General features: G+C 40.5%; 1 protein-coding gene across 4 annotated transcripts; it reads right to left on the bottom strand.

Annotated features, from left to right (window-relative positions):
• Nucleotides 1-3,311: 3,311 nt before the first annotated feature.
• Fbxl3 (F-box and leucine rich repeat protein 3) lies at nt 3,312-19,885 on the bottom strand. 4 transcript variants are annotated; one of them, XM_040750977.1, is made up of 5 exons: nt 19,773-19,885; nt 15,002-15,350; nt 11,870-11,992; nt 8,607-8,778; nt 3,312-4,040 (listed from the first exon to the last, which is right to left on the bottom strand). In XM_040750977.1, exons 2-5 carry the CDS (start codon nt 15,347-15,349, stop codon nt 3,397-3,399), a joined length of 1,287 nt encoding a protein of 428 aa, XP_040606911.1. In that variant the 5' UTR covers nt 15,350; nt 19,773-19,885; the 3' UTR covers nt 3,312-3,396. The 4 variants fall into 4 exon arrangements, with proteins under 4 accessions (XP_040606911.1, XP_040606806.1, XP_040606960.1 ...); XM_040750872.1 differs by lacking the exon at nt 19,773-19,885 and adding an exon at nt 19,252-19,385; XM_040751026.1 differs by lacking the exon at nt 19,773-19,885 and adding an exon at nt 19,069-19,192.
• Nucleotides 19,886-22,469: the final 2,584 nt, after the last annotated feature.

The raw sequence follows: 22,469 nt of genomic DNA, 5'->3' as shown, positions 1-22,469 counted from the left end.
GTAAACATCTCCAGTTAAACTCAGTGGGTCTCAGGAAAAGACAGACATGAGAGGAGAAGCAAAACTTGCTGGGGAGAAGGGGGTTCAGCAAGAGTGGAAGAGTACTGAGGAGTGAAAATGACCAAAATACATTATACACATAGAGGACACTAATTAAGAATAACAATACATTCTTTAGGCCGGGCGTTGGTGGGGCACGCCTTTAATCCCAGCACTGGAGAGGCAGAGGCAGAAGCAGGTGGGTCTCTGAATTTAAGTGCCAGGACATGCTCCAAAGCAATACAGAGAGACCCTGTCTCGAAAAACTAAAATAGAATACATTCTTTAGTTTCTCTAAGGTGAAAATGTGTTTGGTGGTACTGAAATTCGAACCGAGGCTTTCACACACAGGAGGGAAGCCTTCTACCACTGAGTTAGTACAGCTAGCCTCCTTTAACTTTGAGATGAGATTTAAGTTTCCAGGCTGGCCTTTCACTGGTAGCTTGAGTAGGCCTTGAACTCCAATCCTCCTGACTTAGCCTTCTAAATTGCTTAAAGGTTTGTTCCATCACACCCGGCCAGCCTTTTTAAACACACTCTTTCTTACTCACCAGGTAGCTTCATGCTCTTCCAAGTGCCTTCAAGAGTTTCTTCCTTGTTGAAACGATTTAGGTATTTACACTTTGGGGATGGGGGGCTGATTATTAGTTCCAGGAATAAGCTTTCAGTTTCTGAGAAATGCTGGCCTTTTTTTTTTCCCCCCCCTCGAGACAGGGTTTCTCAGTATTGTTTTGGAGCCTGTCCTGGAATTTACAGAGATCAACCTGTCTCTGCCTCCTGAGTGTTGGGATTGCTTTTCTTAATTAAAGGAGTTTATGGCCAGCACACAAGTGGGGCTTTTCTTACCTCTTGTTAATATTAAAAGTGGCTTCAAATATAAACAGATTTTGCACAAATAAGGTTGCATTAACTTATTTACTGTTTACCAAGGCCTATTTTTAAGATATTTAAGTAACCTAGATTACTATACTAAACTAGACCTGTTTCCTAAAACCTATTTAATGTAGTAGATTACCATAATTTCTATGGCGTAAAAACTATTCTGACTTACATAGATTTCTAATATGACTGGCTAGCTTAAAAGAAACTCTTTAAAAACTTAAAAAATATTTATTCTTATGTTTTAATTAATGTGGCTGTCTGGGAGTATGTACATGTAAGTGAATGCAGGTGCCCATGGGGCCAGAGGCATCAGATGGTTGTGGCAAGCTGTGGGTGCTAAAACTACCCAGAGTATTCACCAGCTTTTAGTCACCGAGCCATCTCTTGGACCCTGAGAGTCGTATTTCTGAGTATAGCTTTTATTCTGAATACATAAACCTAGTATGAATAAATAAGAACCTAGTCCTTATTTTTAATCATGAATCATTTTCATTGTAAATTTCATAGTTACTAGAGCATAAGAACAAATTCAATGTGCCTAATCTTCAATCTTCAAACAAGCCTGTCTACCAGTGCTTAAACATTTATCAAATAATAGATCTGAAGCTAAAATCATAGTTTTGTAATATATATTTGATTACTTCTTTAAAGTTATAAAAATACAACAGCATTAGTAACTATCTTTATTCTCAAATTGATAAAACCATTTAACATATATTTTACAGTATAAACAAATTAAGTGCTATGCATTTTGTTTATAAAGTGACTTAAAAGTATTCAAGCATGTAATTCAATTTGTACAAAAAGTTTTCAAATAAAGCTTTGGTTAGTAAAACTGATTATACACCATCAAATCCATTTCCCAAAGTTGAAAAAAAAAAAACTAGCAAAAGTATTCTTGGAACTCTTACTGTTTAGTAAGAGGGAAATATTCTAACAGCCGCTTCTAACGCTGAGCTCTATCTAGTCAGTCCTCTTCTCATCTGTGTGTGGTTGAAAGGATACCATCACTTTTGAAAAGTGTAAATTGTATAGAAAGCCACATTTTGTTTTATTCTCAGGAAGCTCATCTGTTTGAAGACTGTTAGCTTCCATAACTATCAGGGTACTTTCTAAAAGTCATACTACTCAAGAGAGCCATTTCAGGCACTCAAGTATTCTGCTGGTAAATTCACTTCTAATTTCTCTCAGGAGAGACATCTACGGCACTACTGCCCGGAATCCAAGATCATACAATATCTGAAAAGAAACTATAAACAAGACTTAGTATTTTTTACATTCTACTAGAATTTACTTTTATTCATATGAAAGTAATATGAAAAGCTACATAACTTAAATAATATAAAATACCAGTTTCAACCAAATTAACAACACAAAACTGCAGATATTTTTCTATCAAAATGTTCCAGTTCACTGAGTAATATTTACTTAAAAATTATTATGAACATATATATATATATATAATTTAGTATTTAGTGTTTCTGAACTGTACAGATACATCTTTTGGTTTTTAAAGTTGTATTGTAGCTATGTAATTCCAAAATTAAAGCATAAGCCATCACTAAAATTCACCAGAGAATAACATTCTTTCATGAAAACTGTTCATCAACAATTTATAAAGTTCTACTTTTAATTATTTCAAATTGGCTTTTAAATAGGATTTTCATTTAAATTGTCTAATAGTTAAAACTAGTTTAAACAAAGATAAAAAAGATTAAACCATTCCTTTATATACAATGCCTCAGGACCACAAACATTAGTGATATAACAGAAAAGAACTCACATGGTTTAGCACATTTCACAGAAAACCTAAGGTTCAGACAAAGCTAAATACTACCTTTCTATTCCACTGGTTCCTTCAGAGTTGACCCTGGCTCTCCATGCCATCCTTAGTAACCACTGCAACATTTATCAGTGTTTTAAAGTACTCTGATAATTTATATCTTAATTTCTAAAACAGTTTCATACCACTTGAAACATTTAACCAATCTCTTGAGCTATGCCACACATTTCTCCCACAAAATGCTCACTTTCCTGAGCTATATTAAACACCTTATAACAGGTGTATTTATAACTGAAGACCCTAAAATGTCAAGTTTACATTTTTAAAAAAATGCATAGAGAACATTTCAGAAAACCTATTACTATACTTCTTAGATATTAGACTATACAGGTTGTTTCCTTCGGACTATGACTATCTCATTTTCATAAGTGGATATTACTTTCAAATATGAAACCACAGTTTTTTAATGTTTAAACATTCGACTGTGATTAGGCTACAAAAAAGGAATAACCTGACTCAAACCGTAGACCTTCCAACAAATATCATTCATTGTAAAATCACTGAAGATACCAAATTTCTGTGCCACAAAGTAGAATTACATCAGAACTAGAGCAAATAAACTTTTATTAAATACAGTTTCTTAAAATTAAGGTGCTATTTATTTATTCACCATGCCCTATGTCATGCAGTCCTTACCAAGTAGGCATCATGTCTGGAAACCATACCCTGCCAAGATGCTTAGACACTTCCCAGTGAATCTGCTCCAAACTGTACTTTTGGTCAGGAATTAACACTTCTTCCATAATGGATAACTGAGACAGGCGGCCCCCACACATCTTTACAAACTCAACAAAGGCACTACAGGAGACTTCACATTCCCCTAGCCCAATAGCTGACAAATTCTTGCACCGTTCTGCAATACGAATTAACTCTTCATCAAGGGGCCGTAACCCATTGGCACATACTACCAGTTCTACTAGTCTCGGGCAGGTCATGCCCACACGGCCAAGCACATCTTTGCTTACTGATCTCCCAAAGTAAAGATGAGTGGCAGGTATTTCATAACGAAAGAATGGGTCAAATTCTTCTTCATATAAAAAAAAATACATCACTAAGTTCACTTTGGGCGAGTGTTTGATGAAGGCATCCCAGCTGCTCTTCTGAATGGTATGAAAATGTGTCTGTCCGGGGTTCTCACTGACAACATCAATGCGCAAATGTTCTAAGCGAACGTGCTTTTCAGAAGACAGTGCGAGCAACAATTCATCACTTAGCAAATGGTAGTTCAGGGCCAATTCTCGTAAGCCATGACACTGATCAGCCACACAAAGAATACCTTGGAAGAAAAAACAGCCCAATTATTTATATGTTTTTGTACACTTTATCTGTTCAAATGTTTAATCAAGTGCATGTCCTATAAAACAGTCATTTCCCTTTTCATTAATTAATCCAATTTTTAAAATGTAGTTGTGATAATGAATTAGAAAAGTTGACACTCATATTGTTTATAGTATGAAACCAATTCTATATCCTTGTTGCTCATTTATAACTTAGGAAAACTGTAATTGTGATTTTAAAAATATGCCATAACTAAGATTTATCCTAGAAATGTACAGTGTCATTTTTTTGTTTGTTCCTTATCCAGAACTCACTATGTAGCCCAGGGTTGGCTTCAAACTCAGTCTTTTGGAGTGTCAGCTGCCATATTATTAAAAAAAAACACACTAAACTTACAGCTTAAGAAAAATTCCACACTCAATTGAAAGAGACTGGAGGACAGTTTCCAAAATTAAAAATGTAATCCTAATATAAACACAATATTTGCAAAGTAAGAAAAAATTCCATCAAATGGTTATAGTTTAATGACTAACAGTACTAATAAGCTTGTCAAATTTCTAGGAAATATGAAACTACCACTCTTAAAAATGAGTCAAAGATAACCACATTAACAAAAATGTTATGAGCTTTAAGCCCTAAGGAAAACAAGTTCCTGAACAGTTCCCATACTCAAGACATAACTACTCCAAAGTATTATCCTCATAACAGATGACTTTACCAAAGGTCAATATTTGATGTCCAAAGAAGCTTTATGGAATTGTGTCCCAAAATGTAATTCTAAATGATCCAAAGTTTCAATTAGGCTACAAATCTTCAATCCAGTTCTTACATTTAGAAACAGGCAAGACTTACAAAACATACACACTGTCATTACTAGTTATTTCGTAAGTCATGGGAGGCACTAAATATGTTTACCTACAAATACTCAAGATCTAAGGAACTAAATAATATTTCTAGTTCAAAGTAGAGACAACAGCTAAAGTTAGGATACAAAAACAGACTGTAAGTTCATGCACTTAATTACTGCTTAAGAAATCTCAACAAGTGCATCAATAAAGTACAATTTTACAGCAGTGGATGAAAATGGGCAATATAATCAGAAAAGGGACAAAGTAACCCACCAAAATAAAGACTTGGCACAGGCAGTAAGAACCTCTCTGTACTACTTCTTAGTCACTGCAAACTTCTGTTCTTCTAGGACACACACACTTTTGACACATACCCTAGCCATCCCAAACAACCTAACCACACCTGCAACATCTAAAAGCCTAATACAAGGAGAAAACATTCAGAAAACTGCAAAGATGCAAACAAGAAAAACGACAGCAGCTGCCACAGTCATAACTCTCAAAATGCCCTTTCCTCTTCAAGATCCACTCCCTCATCTCTGGCAAGTGACACCCTGGCTATCACTGTGCTATATGACACAACTGGCATTATGAGATAAATTTATAGAGATAATCCTAATCTAATCATGAGCTCTTTTAGAAGTAGAAAAGGAAGAGTCAGAGCACAAATGGGACTCAAAATGTTAACTGCTAGCTTTACGACAAGCGAGTTTTAGAAAAATTCATGCTAATAGTATCAAATGATTTTTTTCATACATAAAAAAGTAAAAGTAAACAAATAAGCAAGCAGACATGAATAGGGACCATCCCCCACCACACAAAACAGTGAGTGAGACAAAGATGTCAGTGCAACAACCTCAAAAACATAACCTCACCTACATGAGAGTGAATGCAAGTGAATGTTTTCCTGGAGGTTTCAGATCAAGACCCCATGCACAAAAGCCATCTGAGACCTGCCTACAATTCTGCCTTACAAAACTGTGGAACTGATAACTGGGTATTGTTGCATATGCTATTAGCTATGCAGCTAGAAAGACAACTAATGCACTAGTTATGGACATTTAAATACATAACAACATAATGACAGACACAAGTCAATAATAAAAAGAAATAATTTTTAAAATAAGCAAAGGAAAAATACAGGCTAAAACCCAAATAGACATTTCTTCCAGAAGATACAGGAATAGCCACTAAGCATGTGGAAAAAAAAAGTCATCAAACAGCAGCACAAAGTACTCAGAGTTCAAGGCCTACATATTGAGTTCTAGGCCACCCAGGGCTACATACTGAGAACCTGTACAAAACAACAACAAAATTACCAAGAAAATGCATCTAGGCATTATGCTTCATGCATGTAATCCCAGGAATTGAGAAGCTGAGGTAGGAGGATCACCCTGAGTTGAAAGCTAACCTGGATTATATAGTGAGTCCCAAGAGTGAGAAAGGCCCCGGAAGGGTAGCAGCAGGGATGAGATGGGTGTGTGTGCCTGTGTGTGTGTGTGCACGTGCAAATCCACAATGATACTAGCACACACCAACTAGGATGGGTATAATAAAAAAGATAAAAGCATTGGTAAAGGTGTACAAAAGGAATGGACAATGGCAATTCTCTATTCATCCTGTATTTTGGATTTAATCATTTTTGTTCTGGAAGAAAACGTTGTCTAATGATCTGCCACCTCTTGTTGCTCTAGTAACTATGCTAGAGCCAGTGTTTGACATGTAGGATACTCCCTCAAGTGGGTAGTAGCTACTATATGACCTGGTAACCCTATAATTAGCTACACACCAAGAGAACCAATATGACCAACAAAAAGATGTGAATTTTCACATAAGCATTATCTGTTTTACTCATAAGGTTGAAAAAAAAAAAACCAAATATCCACCAACTGATCAACAATAAACGTGCTATAAACGTGTAATGGATACTACACAGCAACAATAAGGAATGAAATTCTACTTGATTATAAAGTACAAACACAGCCTGAAAAACATGTTAGCAGAAACCAGATAGACAGACACAATACAATTCCATGTACAGGAACTACCCAGTTTAGACAAATTGCAGAAAAGGAGCGTGCAATAGTGGTTGCTGAGGACTGGGTGGGATGGGTAGTTGAGTTTTTCGGGTGTGATAACCATGCTTCTTTTGTACACTACTTGGTCAGCACACTAAAGGCCAATAAAGCGTCCATTGGACATGCACTGTAAACTGTGTGGTTCATAATCCTTTTCCAGTATCAGTTTTATGAGGATGACATATTGATGAGTAGGTTTAACAGTGTGTAAAGAGTATGTCACAAGGCACAGTGTACTGGCTACATGAAGGTCCAAACCAAAGACCTCCAGCTCCTTCGTGCTCACAGCTCATAGGATATGGGAGTGAAGAAAAAACAAGATAGGCGGAGGTCAGGATGCAAAGGACCTTGAACACTATAAAGCTATAGAAGATGGATCTCAGCTTCACAGCAAACAATAAAATGTGGTCAAGGTTACATAGAAGTCAGCTGCCACAACCTATTAGTCTCTCCTGAGTTTCTATTTTGTAATGCTTTCAGTGCTTATCTAGAAGACACTAAGACAACCAGGTAAATACAATAGTAGGCCTAGCTATTCCTATCACCAAGACCCTCCTTGTGGGTGATCTTGGAAAACAAAGTATTTTCCATTCAACAGTGAGCCATTTCTTTGAGGGAATTCCAACCTAACCCTTTGTTATGGCAAGAAAGTAAAACAAACATAAACAAACACAATAACTGATGAACAGCATAGCTAAGGACAGGGAGGGGTTCCAAAAGTGGGAGGAGTCAGCTATGAAGCATCGGCACGTATGAAAATCATGTTTACACTTACTTTTCAGTACAAATCACTTGTAATTTAAGTAATCTCAAACTGGACAATCTCAAACTTAGAAACTTCTATGTAAAGTAGTTGGAAAGACCTTTTATAATGTTATTTCTAAAATTTAAGTTTTAAAGAACATTCTCTCCAAAAGGCAGTCAGACTTACATTACCTCTTCTCCTGTAACAGGGAAAATTATGGGACTGTTCCGACCCAAACACCGGGAGCTCAGTTACAGTTAGCAACTCAGATCCAGAGTGTTGCCTTGTCTTCTGAAGGTGAAATGTCTCTTGTAAACTCATGTTTGAACATTTGGTTCCCAGCTGTTAGTGCTGGTTTGGAAGGGCTGTGGAATTTTCAGGACTGAAGCCTGGTTGGAGGAAATGAGTCACTGGGGTAAGGCCTGAGCTTTTACAGATGGGCCATTTCACCTATGCTTCCAAACTGCAGATGATGCATTAGACCAGATACCTCATGCTCCTGCACTGCACCGTCCTCACCATACTGACCAGCACCCTCAAACTGTGAGCCACATTAGATTCTTCCTTCATCCTTCTTAAGCTGCTTTTATCGGACATTCTGCCCCAGCAATGAGTAGCTAATAAACTCCTTTTTTTATTTTATCTATCCATTTTCTAGCACACATTATATTGAATTAGTCACATAAAATGATTAGAAAATAGGATGAAAGTCAGTCTAAGCTGGATTACCGCAGATACTAACCCTACTGTTATTAGGATGCTGAACATTTGTATGCAGAGGAAGATACCGTTTCCTCATTTACAAGTTCATTGACAGAATAATTAAACGAACATTTTCTTAACTTAAAAACAACATAGTTTACTAAAATATGTCTGGCAAAAACATGACATACCTGCTGGAGAGACATGAGGACAGCTGCTCATTTTTAGCAGCTTGAGTGTGTCACTGTTGTTGGCCACTAGCACTTTAAGGGATGGATCATCTACTGGGGTGTCATCTATCTTAAGTGAGGACAGGGATTTGGAGTTTACAAACACAACTGTCAGTGCAGAGATAAAGTGAGACTGAAAGACAAAAGATTAAAATACACTGTTTCAGTTCTTTAGAAACGACATCTTACAAGGCTTCTTTACAATGTTAGGTATGGCTCTCTGGAGCCTAATGAGGAATTTCAAAACTATTAAAAAGCAGCACCCCCTCACAAGATTACCAAAGTATAGTCTAAGAGAGGACTAATTTTCATCTCTGAAGAAGCTTTTTGTACCTGTGGAAGAAAATGTCACTTCAAGCCTCAGATGTTTCTAAATCACAGCAACCTCAGTAAGCTCAAAGAGGAACCCTGGAACCCAGGCTAAGAGCCTCTCAGTCACTGTATTTGGAAGCTAATATCCTGTACATTGCACTACATAGCAAAGAACATAAAGACAGAAACCAGTAGCCCAATCATCAAGATTGAAGTCATCAACTCAAGGTTACAGCTCAACTGGACCATGGAAGCACTTAACAAAAATGTTTAAACAATCAGAATCATTTAAAAATCCCAAATTTATAACCCCCTCAAAACATTGTATCTAAAAGATTCTCAAGACTTGGATTTTAATGTATTTTACTTATAAATATTACGGGATTATCTTTGAACTTCTTATATACATCAATCTGTTGAAGAGATTTCTCTCATTACAGCACATTTAAAGCACACGACTTTTGAATCAGAGCTAAGCTATAATCAATGGGCAAATATTTGGGGAAAGAAAGATCAATACACGATTCACCATGTGTCTACAGAACCAGCCTCACTCACCCTGAGCCTCCCTTTGTAAACTCTCCACAGCAGGGTCAGAGGACGAAGCCATGCTAATTGACTATGAAGTACAAGCAAACCCTGCCTCCTTGGTCACAATCCTTAACTTGCTTTTCCTTACTGTGTCTGAACAAGTGATTTCTGAAATTTTGACTAAAGGACTTAAGCATTAATGTCACAGTATCTTCCTATCAAACTCAACTACACCCTCCACAATCAGCCCTTTATTATTAAGCTCATGACTGCATGCTAACTTCTTTCCTCACTGTCCTGATTTAGCTATGTCACATGTATTTCTAGTTTCCTCTTCTGTTCAGGGTAGCCAAAATATAGAAACACCTTACTTCAATCTTTTCTAACAAAAAAAAAAAAAAGAGAGAGAGAGAGAAAAGAAAAAGGGAAAATGACAATAAGCATCTAAGGCAGTTCCAGCTACATTAACATTTCTTAAATTAGCACCACAAACATGCAAACTGAAAGTCCCAGATAATAAAAAATAAAATTATGTTCAACGTGCTTTATAATATGGTTTATCTTATATATTCCACATTTTAAAAATACATTTTTTATGGCAGGTACATAAAATATCAACTCAGAGCATTTCCTTTCCCATGAGGCTTGAAGACAAAACTACACTGTAACTCATTTGGCGCAAGGCCCCGGGCCAGCCTCTGAACTGTCTGTAGAAGACATGGCTTCAACTACACTTAGGAGTAAGAGTCCAAACTCTCTCTGCGCACAGCTAGATCCAAGTCACTGGCACTATCAGGTACCTGAGAGTCTTAAAATGTTAAACAGATTCTCTGCTCCACACGAGAAAGCATTCTATCTCAAAACATACAAAATGAATGAAACTTACACTCAGAGGTTTTGAAATCAGTATTTTATCTGGTTCTGGTATTCCACTGGAACAATCACCTAACCAGTTAAACTCACGTTTAATACTCCTTCCTGAATCACTCTAGTAAAATGAACTGTGAGTTGAGTCTATGTATTCGGTGCTGGGAAAATGGCTCATCAGTTAAGAATACTAACTAGCTGCTCTTCCAGAGGACCCAGGGTTCAGTTCCCAGCACCCACATGGCAGCTCACACCTGTCTGCAACTACAGTGCTTGGGATCCAATGTGCTCTTCTGGCCTCCATGGGCACCAGACACATAATTGGTACTCATACATCCATAAAATAAAAAATAGTAAGTCATATTTTATTTTGTGGTATACTTACAAAACAAATTATTGCTGCTAGCTGGTCTGGGGATGCAGCTCAGCAGGACCTGGTCAGGCTATAGTGTGATTCTCAGCCACATGCACATGTGCACGCACACACAATTATTGGATACTAGCCTACTAAGTGTCAGCAAAGCAGAGTGCAGCTTTTATCATTGGCCTTCCTCAGAAGGTATTTCAGTTATTTCTCTGTTTCACAGAGACTTATGGGCTGACAAGATGGCTCAAGGGGTAAGAACACTTGGCCCCCAAGCCTTACAACCCACTTTCAAACCCTGAACCCGCATGGCAGGAGAACTGACACCTGGAGCTGTCCCCTGACCTCCACACGTGAATGTGCACACGCCAACAAAATGTAAAAAAAAAAAAAAAAAAGAACGAACAGTTGTATGGTAGAGACTATTAATTATGTATAGGACTATGGCAGTTAAGACTAAATGGCTTGAAATAAGATCTATAAGATAATTCAAGGTATACTGGCATTAACTTTTCTCAAAAATACCCTTTCCACATATTTACCAGAAGCATTTACGTAATAATCAGGCTCTACCTGCTCAATACTGGCATCCCTACTTTTGACTTTTAATTTCAACAACCTGTCCTAAGGCTCAGAAATAAGTGTCTATGGGTCTCTTCTTTTTTCCTGATATGGTAGTCTCAAATTTACATTTCTTTTAGCACCTCCACTACCAAGATAAACTCACTTATGAAGTCAGGAGAGAGAGATGGCTCAACAATTCAAAGTGCTTGTTGCTCCTGCAAAGTACCCAGGTTTGGTTCCTGCCTGCAACTCCAGTTCTTCTGGCCTGCCCAGGCATCAGACACACATGAGGTATACACGCAAACAGAACACTCATATGCATGAAAAAATTATTCTTGTGTGGCAGTACTGGGTGCCATGGAACTAGCTCTGTGTACCAGGCTGTCCTCCAACTCACACACATCCGCCTGCCTCTGCCTCCCATTAAAAACTCTTTAAAAGTGTTTTCTAAATACTATTTTTTAGCACTGTAAACAGATCTCTATTACACAAACTGCTTCCCTATCCTCTCTCACTGTCAATACTAACAACACTGGGCTTTCACTGGAATCCTCCGCAAAAGGGAATAAAAGAAAGCAGCTGATACCTTTGGTAGATCCATAAAGCTTGGCCGAGCCGTTGAAATAAGTCCAAGTGTTTTTAAAGAGCAATTCACAAGCTGCGATAATATGTCACAAGCTGCTTCAGCTGATTCTTTGCTGCTGTCCACCTTAGAAAGAAAATATGTCTTACTCATGGAACAGCCACATTTCTCTTTGAATATCTTAATTTTATAAAAGCAAGAAATGTAGTTATTAATCAGTACATTATCATTTAATGGACATTCATCTTTAATCATCTCTCCACATAATCTGAATCTAACTTTTAGAAGAGTTCATTACAATTCCTATGTATATTTACTTACTCAGTGCTGAAAGACTAGGTTGATTTATTTCAAAGTAACTCTATAAAATGAATCAATTTCGTCTTTAGGTGGTAATTTATACTTGAATAAATCAAACAACACATGTAAGTAGTGTCTTATTTCAGGAAACCTGAAGAAACTAATGTCATTTAAAATTTTCAGATGAACTACATAATCTGAAATTGCTCAGTGTTTCGAATTGAAAGATGCATTAAAGTAAGAGTGTCCAATTAAACAAGCACAAAATAGAGGTTATTGCATAGTTCCTGAAGTAAAGGATACTATGACCAACCACCCACACCTGAAGGGTAAAAGTTAGTTCTTTAGACTACAAATGTTAAATACCGTAACTTTTATTTCCAAATAAATTTGTGTGTTTTACTGCATCCCAAAGGAGCGCTAAAGTGCTATTATGTTGGAAAATGATGCACTAGTTATAGTTCTCAAATGAGCTTCCCAGACCACATGAAAACCATCTGGGTACTGAAGACATGCAAATTCTTATCCTGAACCAAGCCATCTGAATTATAAAGTTTGTGAGTGGGACATGCAAGCTCTGCCTTTACACCCCCCTTGGTGAAGCTACTGAGCACAGACTGCGGAGCACTGTTCTGGACTAATAACTCTGGCTGAAAGTTTTCTTCAGCCTACAGTGACCACTTAACTATTATCAGGAGAGGCCAGAATAACCCCTGCAGTGTGCCTACTTTCTAAATCAGAAATGACAAAATACATCCCTAACAAAAAAGTAACCTTAAGCACAAATGCTTTTATGAGTTCCCTAAGTTGGATGTACCTGAGCTCTATCACAGGACAGTAAGAGATAAGGACTAAACACCAAGGACACAGCCAACCTACTACACAGAAGGACCTTTACAATCTTGAGCTCACGGATGACTAAAACCCAAGGGAAAGCACTTCAGTTTATTTCTCTGGAGGGGTGGTGAGGAGTTCCTCACTGTTTTTTGAGTCCTATCCCATGTCAAACACACAACACACCCAATTGGAATTCATGTAAACAACAACAAGAACAAAAAACTGTCAGTAAGTTGTGTCCCATTGTCTGGAATGCATCTACACTAAAAATTATCAGTGAAGTCTAGTAAACTTGAAATTAAGCATCTTTTTCCCTCTGGAAATAGGGTCTTGCTAAATGTCTCTGGTTAGTCTTTAACTCACTACCTAGCCCAGGCTGGTCTTAACAGGTATCCTTTACCACTTTTTTTTTTCTTTTTGGCTATAAGTGCCAATTCTATTCCCAATGACATAGTACTTTTATGACCACAATCTATTCTATCACTCCTATTACAACTTCTCCTACCTTACAAGAAAGATAGATAGCATTTAGTGACAGCATGAAGGTCTAGGTTAAGACCACTGCTTACTACAGATTTAACGTGATTCCTTTAGCAAACAGGAAAAAAAGGTAAATCAGGCAATTTCAGGCAATTCTATGCCTTTACTATATAGCTTTTTGGGTTTTGTTTTTAACTTTTTATTTTGTTTTGTTTTTCAAGACAGGGTTTCTCTGTGTAACAGTCCTGGCTGCCCTAGAATTAACTTTGTAAACTAGGCTGGCCTCAAACTCACAGAGATCCACCTGTCTCTGCCTCCCGAGTGCTGGGATTAAAAGTGTGCGCCACCAATGCCCGACTGTTTCTAACTTTTTTAAGAGAGAAGGCCTTACTATACATAGCCCAGGGGAGGCCTCAAATAGTTGATTCTCTTGCCTCAGCCTCCTGGGTCCTAAAGTTACATGTGTGAGTCACCAATCCTGGCACATTTCATCTTTTAACAGTAATTATTAATTGTTAAAGAAAAAACTAATGTCAAGGATTCAGTGGATATCCCAAAATAAAAGGTGATAAACGCTTGCTTTACACAAGCTCCTATGATTTCATATAATGCTCTTCAAATCTCCAATACCACCTTCCTTCACTCATCCCACCGTGACACACGCTATTGCTTCTTACTCACCATGACACATGTTCTTACATGCCCCAATCTTCCTCTTCCATTTCCCTTAAGATACACTCAAATTAGTTTCCTTCTATGCCATCTTTAGATTTAGGTGTTTTTTTTTTAATAAAAACATATCAAAATAAGAAACAGTTGTTGGGTAGTGGTGGCACATGACTTTACTCCCAGCACTCCAAAGGCAGAAGCAGGTAGATCTCAGAGTTCGAGTCCAGTCTGTTGTACAGAGTGAGTTCTAGGACAGCCAGGGCTACACTGAGAGACCCTGTCTTGAAAAACAAAATGAAACAAAAGCAGATAAAATAGCCAAATAAGTTCTGCTCAGTAATCATCCCCTAATGTAGTGGTTCCTAATCTTCGCAATACTGCCTCATATTGTGGTGACCTCAAGCCATAAAATTATTTCATTGCTACTTCATAACTGTAATTTTGATACTGTTACAAATTGTAATGTATGTATAAGATAAGCAAGATATCCGATATGTGACCCCCAAAGAGGTTGAAACCTAGAGATTGAGAACCACTGCCTTAATGTTAGTTGTACATTTCTCTTTCCTCAAATTTGTTGCCAACCATTCACTGTTAACTTAAAACTTCAGTCAATTCATGCTCACTTAGTGACTGCTTTTGTTCTTTTAAGTAATTAATCATAAAGGAGTGTTTTAGTTCTGGCTAATTAAAATTATTTACAATGGCTTCTAAGCTGAGCAATAATTTTAAAACTTTAAGCACTTTCCCTATAAAATCCAATATTTTAAAGACATAAGAAGCATTGGTTAGAACATCACAGCCACTAAAAATGCTTTTATTTTCTAACAAAAGGAGTTAAAGCATTACCTTGAAGCTGACATACTGTAGATGGTTTGAATGCCTCTTAATGATTTGTTTGATCAGCTCTGGATGTGTGGCTTTCAAGTAAGATGTAGCTGGCTGATTCAGCTCAAATTCAAAACATCTCCACAAGTCAGGCATGTGAAACACCTGATTCCAATTCCGGCACACTTGGGAAGCATGAGCCCGATCAAGAAGAGGCAAGTACTTAAAAACCTGGAGAATAATGTCCTGCAGCAGATTACCCCAGTCACAAGGTTGAGAACATTCATGTGCAGTCCTCAATTTCTTAGGTTTCTCTGCAGTGCCTTCTTCAGGTGAGTCAAGGTCACTATCTCTTCCTCCTCGTTTCATCCTATTTAGAAAAATCCGTCATTTTTCCCGTCCTATTTAACTTTTAATCACAAATTCATTTTCTGCCACTGAGACGTATTTGCATTTGGACATTTAAACAGAACTATGCACAGAACTGATCCAACAACGATTCAAGGAGAATATAAAGATACAGTGACAGGTGCTAGAGGAGATAAACACTCCGGAGGTGATTTCAAACACGACTTATGACCTAAGGAAACCACAGACATGCAATTCAAGACTTGTATTCAAAACTTAAGGCGACTAGAAAAGAACCTACAGTGATACTTCCCATTTCTTCAGTCACCCAAAGATAACTAGATTTGAGCTCTTAAGTCTGAAGTGGACCAAGGTCCCCATGAGCCTCTAGGGAGGATGAAAGTCAGCAGCTCTGCACTGAATAAATAGCCCGTGACTAGTGCTAGCACTGCCACATACATCCAAACTCTGCTAAAAGCCAGCAAGCTTGAGCTAGCGCATAACCACAGTGAAAGCCCTCGCCTGAAGTACTCAACCTGTAACAACACAAAATGGATGAAGTAATTAAGGCAATCCATGTTAACTATACATTGTTTCAGCTGGAATGTGGTTTCTTCCCTCAACACATTGTCACTCTGCTTCCCTGTCTTTTTTTCCTGAGTGATACATGTTTTCTATGTATTCTTACACACTTCATTCCATTTGCTTCTTGAAAAGATGATCTGCTCTTGTGGCCAACAGTAGTGGAAGCTCTAAGAGCAAGCTCCCTGGGTTTGAGTCTCAGCTCCCCTTCTCACGAGTTGTATGGCTTTGGGTAAATGACAAGACTGTCAGATGTTCCTGTTTGGAAACAGTGACCTTAACATACAGAGTTTTTGAGAGGAATGAAATATTAGGGCTTTTGAAAAGACAGCCAATTGCTCTCCTGTCTAGAAAAACAGCCCAGAATGAAAGCCATCACACAACTCCAAAGAAAAGGGTGACTGCCACCCCCATGCGAAGAACAGTTTAATTTTTACTTTCAAATCAGGGATCGATCGATCGGGAAGTGGGGATGTTGAAAAACACTGCAAAGAGCTCCACTCATTTACTGTAATAGCTAACAATGGCCAGTGGAATTACGGAAGCTTTCCCCCCCTTTCTACACTGTACACAATTATTTCTATTCATTATAATGTAATCAACATTCTAAAGGACACATATTAATGTGTTAGTTGACTGAGAATGTTACACTCTATGCTAACATGAACTACTTGCTGGTACTACTATTTAATCTAGGGCCTACAATGTTTGTTTCTAGAGAGCAATTCTGACAAGGCACTGGTCCAAACAAGACTCAAAAGGATACCTTGTGACAAATTAGCACACAAGAATTTCTTAATCCTCTGTGCAATGAAGTATGTGCACACGTACAGACTTTCTCATCTAGTAGCTGGCAGAATCTGTGGAGGGCTGAGGTCTGGAGAATAGACACAGGATGTCGAAGGGCATAATCTTATGCCAGTCGAGGAGGCATGTAGTGGCAGTGACAACTGTCTGCTCATTGTTCTGACACCTTACTATATATGCACACACACAAAAACGGCTTATTCTTGAGTAGAAAGAGAATTCAGAAAACAACATGACGGAGGTGACAAGATGGCTTTATGGAAGACTCAAACTTATTTATGAATCTAAAAATAGATTTTATAAGTGTGTTCTGAGAAAGGGTAGAATAATCTATAAGGCCATCTTAAAAAGAAACTAATAAAAATGTCCCACTAGAGGTTAACCTGTCATTATGACCCATTTTCCCACTTATCCTGAAGGTTTAACTTTAATTTTAGCATTTCAATTTGGGTCAAAGAACAAAGCGTTTGCTACCAAGGACTTAAGACTTTCTATTACCAAAACCTACTGAGAATTTCGCACTACCAAGATTCAGAACAGAATGAAACGGTCTTCCTACTTCCACACAGGATGCTCTCTCTGCAGCTTCTGGAGAAATCTTCCCAAGCCAGAGCTTAAAGGTGCAATCATTCACTTTACTGTCAAGATTCAAACCAAAGCTAACAAAAACAGCAGCCTTACAGTCATTTAACAATACCCTGCTAATTCTAAGCTTATACAATTCTTATTTGAGTCAGGGTCTTGATATCAGAGATCCACCGATTCTGCCTCCAACACAGTCCTATTCTAAATGATGTGCATTTCAATACAGCTCCAAATCTGGGAGGGAGTCAGAAGACAATATAAAATTACCCAACACTAAGGAACAGAGTTCTAAATACTGTTCTGGTCTAAATATAAACTGAATATATGGCTCAAACTATATATTAAGTACTTAGTAGTTTGTGATAGCTAAAGTCTATGGGCTGTCAAAGGCATTATGAAATTAATGTCAAAATCTTATGAGGCACTAGAAAAACAAAAGGCCAAATGCTAAAATTCCTGTGTACTACTCTCACTTAGGCCGACAAAATAACATCAGTGAATGAACACCTTGCCAAGTCTGAAACATCATTTTCATAGTTGGGTCTTTTTAGTTCAAATCTTGCAGTACTTCTGATTTTAACTATCTACACGTGAAGCTCTGCTGTGCCGAACAATTCAAAGCATTCACTAGGAAACAGCTAATTTGCAGCAATGGGTTTTATACTGCTTGCTTCCAGTGCAAGTGAAAGTGCCTTGTATATCTGAACAGAGGAAAGCAGTGTGCAGCACCAATGAGATTTCCTAGCACTGAAGACCTGGGCTCTGCCGGCTCTGATTTATTGTAGTGTTTCAGGAACCCAAACATACAACCATGGCGGCAGGAACTTTCGCTGGTTTACATCAAGCACCAAAGAAGCAACCTAATTAAGGAAGCCTACCAACTAGTTGAGCAGCTCCAGGAATGAGTGAGCTACTCAAAACATTTCTACAAACTGAAACGAAGTGCCAGAGTTTTCTTACTGTCTTAGACACTTACAGGGCATGACGTAATTAAAAGATCTTATTTGTACCTAAGTTTTAAAAGTCCGTCTCTGGCATTACGTTTCCATTATGTCCCATGTTTTGCTTTGGACAGGAGGAGACCTAACACACATTTCTTTGGCTGAGATCCAAGAACGAACTGACCAGCATGAAAGAGACGAACTCTCAGAATGGTGAGAGGACAGCGGGACATAGATACCCGGGAGGGGGCACACAGATAACCCGGAGTGGGTTAGAGTTTAGAGTTACAGACATCCTCATAAAGAGTTCAGGGAAATTTTAAAAGTTACCTTTTTCCACGTAAGAGAGAGAGAGAGAGAGAGAAAGAGAGAGAGAGAGTTAAAACATCTGGACCACTGGAGCAGACACCACTAGCGACCAAGCCTCCGGCTCTCACCTCCGGCTTGGGGATGCGCGGCCCCGGCCGCCTCCTTCCGGGTGCCGGGCTGCAGCGCACCTTAGGCGGCTGCACCGAAGTTGGCCAAGTTTCCCACTCGGCCGCTCGGCGCGGGTGCTGCCGCCTCCCCGGCCTGGCTCTCTCGGGACACTTTCCTACGCCCTGCCCAGGCCTCCGGTTTTTCCAGCACCCGCACCCGCACCCACGCCGCCGCCGAGGGCGAGCCTGGCAGCAGCGCCAGCCGGGGCGGGCCGCTCGCCCGCCCGCGCGCGCGCGCACCACGCCTTGTTGACATGGCCTGAGGTTCCGGTCGCGCCCCGCGCGCGCCCCCGGCCGCCGCCGACCTCCCCGCCCGACTCCGGGCTCCGGCCCCGAACCTCCGCCGTACCTGCTGCCGGGGGCGGCGTCCCCCACACACCACCCCGGGCTGCGCGGGCGGCGGCGGCGGCTCCCGCGCCTCTCACATGAGGCCTCCCGGGGCCCCCCTCTCCGCGCTCCCGCCGTCGCGGCCCCCCGCGCTCCGCCCGCATCCGAGACGCTGCTCGCGCGGCGGGCGCCGACGCGGCTCCACCTTGGCGGCTCCGGCTGGCCGGGGCGGGGGGAAAGCGTCCCTCCCGTGTCCCTCGCAGTCCGCGTCCTCCGCCTGGGCTCCTCCTCGTCGCCGCCCGAGACGCCCTCGGCGAGCAGCGGCCGGCAGCAGCGAGCACGGACGAGCCTCGGCCCGGTTACGGAATCCAAGATGGCGCCCGGGGCTCGCGGGCGCGCGCCTGCCGGCCCCTGCGCGTCTCCGCCCGAGGGCGGGGGGTGGGGGGAGCGAGGCGGCGGGCGGGCGCGCGCGCGTCCCGGGGGCGGGGCCTGAGCGGGAGCGCGCGCCGGGGGGGCGGATCCAGCCTTCCCGGACGGTCCCCGGAGAAGTTTGGTGTAGGGGCGGAACGGGGGCGGGCTGGAGCGAACGCGGCGCCGCCGGCCTTTCTCAACGCTGAAGCCGGAAAGGACGGGACGGTGGCGCGGACGCGGAACGGGAGGGAGTGTCTGCGGCATCAGGACCCGTCCCTCCCTCCCGGATGTAAACATCAGCTGACGGCGACCCACCTCCGCGGGGAGGGCGTGGCCTAGGGTGGCCGCCCCGAGACTGCCGTCTGCTCGCCCAGGGAAAGAGCGTGGTCAACCCTAGATTACAAACGGGTTCCTCAAAAGAATGCTTGCGTGGTCACCGTTTTCCCGAGACTGTTTTTAATGACTCATAACTTTTTCAAGACCACGTTTACTTCTCAAGTAGAACCTTGAAGTCAGGATGTTTCGTTTGTTTTCTGAAACACATACGGAAAAGTGTCAAGCAGCAGATGGCTAATCACAAGAAAATCCCGGGTGTAGGGTTTTTGTAAATCAAGGAGTCTTTTAAATACTACCTATTTTGACCTTTTTTTGTAAGTTTGGCCTTGGTGATACCGGCTTTTCTTAAAATGAGAAATGTTCACAGTTGCAAAATCTTGAAGTCAAAGCTGTTGTACCGTGCCTTCGGCTCTGTTATTTTTCCAAAGCAAATAGCTGTTCTCTCCTAGCCTCCTCCCCCTCCCTCCTCTCCCTCTCCCTTCCCCCCTTTTTTTTAGACAGGGTCTCATTTTGTAGGCCTGGCTGGCCTGTAACCATGCAGAGATCCCCAAGCTTCTGCTCACCCAGTGCTGAGACTGAAGAAATGTGCCACTGTGCTAAGCAATTTAAAAATGCTTTTATGTGTGGTTTTATCATTTTTAGGTGTATAAACTTTATTTTCATTTAGCTGTAGGTATGTGTGTTTGCGGGTGATGAGGAGGGCGTTGCACATGAATGCAGTGCTTGCCCGTGGAGTCCAGAAGGGAATTTGGATTCCCTAAAGCTGGAGTTACTGGCAGGTGTGAGCCATTAGTCCTGGATGCTGGGAACTGAACTCAGGCCAGCTGGGGGAAATATGAAGCTGTCTCTCCAGCTAAAAGCATATACTTCTCATTGAAAAAATACATATATAGTCATAAGAACAAGTTCTGTCACACACAGTATAAGGCCATAAGCATGGCCAGGCCTTGGTGGTGCATGCCTTTGTCCCAGCGCTCAAGAGGCAGAAGCAAGCGAATCTCTATGAGTTCGAGGGCAGCCTGGTCTGCAGAACAAGTGCAAGGACAGGCTCCAAAGCTACACAGAGAAACACAGTCTCGAAAAAAACCAAAACAACAACAACAAAAAGACCCATAAGCATGGTAGTGTCACTACATAATGATAATTTGTTGTGCATTTAAGCAAACTAGAAGAAATAAGTTTTAATGCTTTTATCAGAAAAAAATGTTTGAGGAGTTAGAATGCTTAACCTGACTTAAACGTTAAACATTGCAGACATGACTTGACAGGGCTGGACCCTTCATAACTTGATGCCTGCATGAAAGTGGTGCAGGCAAGCACTCATACACATAAAATTAAATACCAAGACGTTTGAGTGAATATGTTAATTGAAACATTGCACCACACCATTAGTATGTATATTTTCTGTATTAATGAATTTCTCTTAAAAGTTCACATGAGAAGTGTGAAACTCAAACTACTGAGAGTCTAGGTCAGCACTTTCTTTAGGAATATATGCAAGATACATACGCAATTTAAAAGTTTGTAGAGTCACATGAAAAAGCTAAGGGGAGTTATTGAGTTTTACTTTTTACTCTTCATTCTTTTAGCTCCCAAATAAACACACAGAGGCCTATTATTAGTTATAAATGCCTAACCTTGGCTTGTTTCTTGTCACCTCTTCTTAATTTAAATTATCCCACCTACCTTTTGCCTCTGGGCTTTTCCTTTTCTTACTTTCACTCTGACTTCACAGCTGACTCTTTGTCTTCTCTTGTTCCTTTCGCCATTTCTCATTTCTTCTATTCATCCTCTCTGCCTGCCATCCCCGCCTACCCCTTCTCCTGTCTCCCTATTGGCCTTTAGGTCTTTATTAGGCCTATCAGGTGTTTTAGACAGGCAAAGAATCATAGCTTCACAGAGTTAAACAGCTGCACCATAGAAGAATGCAACACATCTTTGCATCATTAAAGCAAATGCTCCACGGCATGAACACATTTAACACACCTTAAAATAATATTCCACAGCAAGGAGTTGATGAGACAGTTCAGGGGTGAAGGCACTTGCTGCTGAGCCTGTCAACCTGAGTTTTATCCCTGGGAAACAAAGTGGAGGCAGAGAATTGACTCCCCCTGACCTCGTCTGGAGGGCACAGGACACAATAAGGTAAAGGAGGACCGGAGAAATGGCTCATTGGTTAAGAGGACAGTTGCCATCACCCACAAATGGGGCCACGCACAACTGCCTGAAACTCCAGCTCCAGGGGACTTGGTGGCACCTGCTCTCACAAGCACAGACACACATAGATAAAATCACTTTTATTTACTTTACCTAATCCACTATATCCAGGATGTTACTTCTATGTGTAATCAATACCAAAAAAAAATCATTGAGCTATTTTCTGTTTTTCTCTGTAGGACTCAGTTGGCACATCCGTGAAGGGATACTAGTTCACAGATTTTGGCAAGACCAAAACATGACAAGGCTTTTGAAGCCCATTGCAAAATTACCAGGGGCTTGGTGGCTTAAAACAGTAAAAACTTATATTTGTTCAGTTCTGGAAATAAGAATACAAAATGGGCTAAAAATCAAGGTGCTGGCAGGGCAATGATCCTTTGGAGTCTGGAGAGAGGAACCCACTTAGTTATTTTCCAAGTTGTCTAGTTTTCCAGTCTGACTTGTTCCTCCATCTTTAAA

The sequence above is a fragment of the Mesocricetus auratus genome, unplaced genomic scaffold, assembly GCF_017639785.1.
Source record: "Mesocricetus auratus isolate SY011 unplaced genomic scaffold, BCM_Maur_2.0 Super-Scaffold_2245, whole genome shotgun sequence".
NCBI classification, from domain to species: domain Eukaryota; kingdom Metazoa; phylum Chordata; class Mammalia; order Rodentia; family Cricetidae; genus Mesocricetus; species Mesocricetus auratus.
Note: the sequence above shows the minus strand (reverse complement) of the source record. Positions and strands in the feature narration are given on the sequence as shown.

What these genes read in the sequence shown, in the direction of transcription:
- Fbxl3 (XM_040750977.1), bottom strand. Translation starts at nt 15,349, where the DNA reads ATGAAACGAGGAGGAAGAGATAGTGACCTTGACTCACCTGAAGAAGGC. An exon ending in TACAGTATGTCAGCTTCAAG is followed by an intron (nt 11,993 to 15,001) that starts GTAATGCTTTAA and finishes TTTCTTTCTAAG; the next exon opens with GTGGACAGCAGCAAAGAATC. An exon ending in TCCTCATGTCTCTCCAGCAG is followed by an intron (nt 4,041 to 8,606) that starts GTATGTCATGTT and finishes TTTTCTTCCAAG; the next exon opens with GTATTCTTTGTGTGGCTGAT.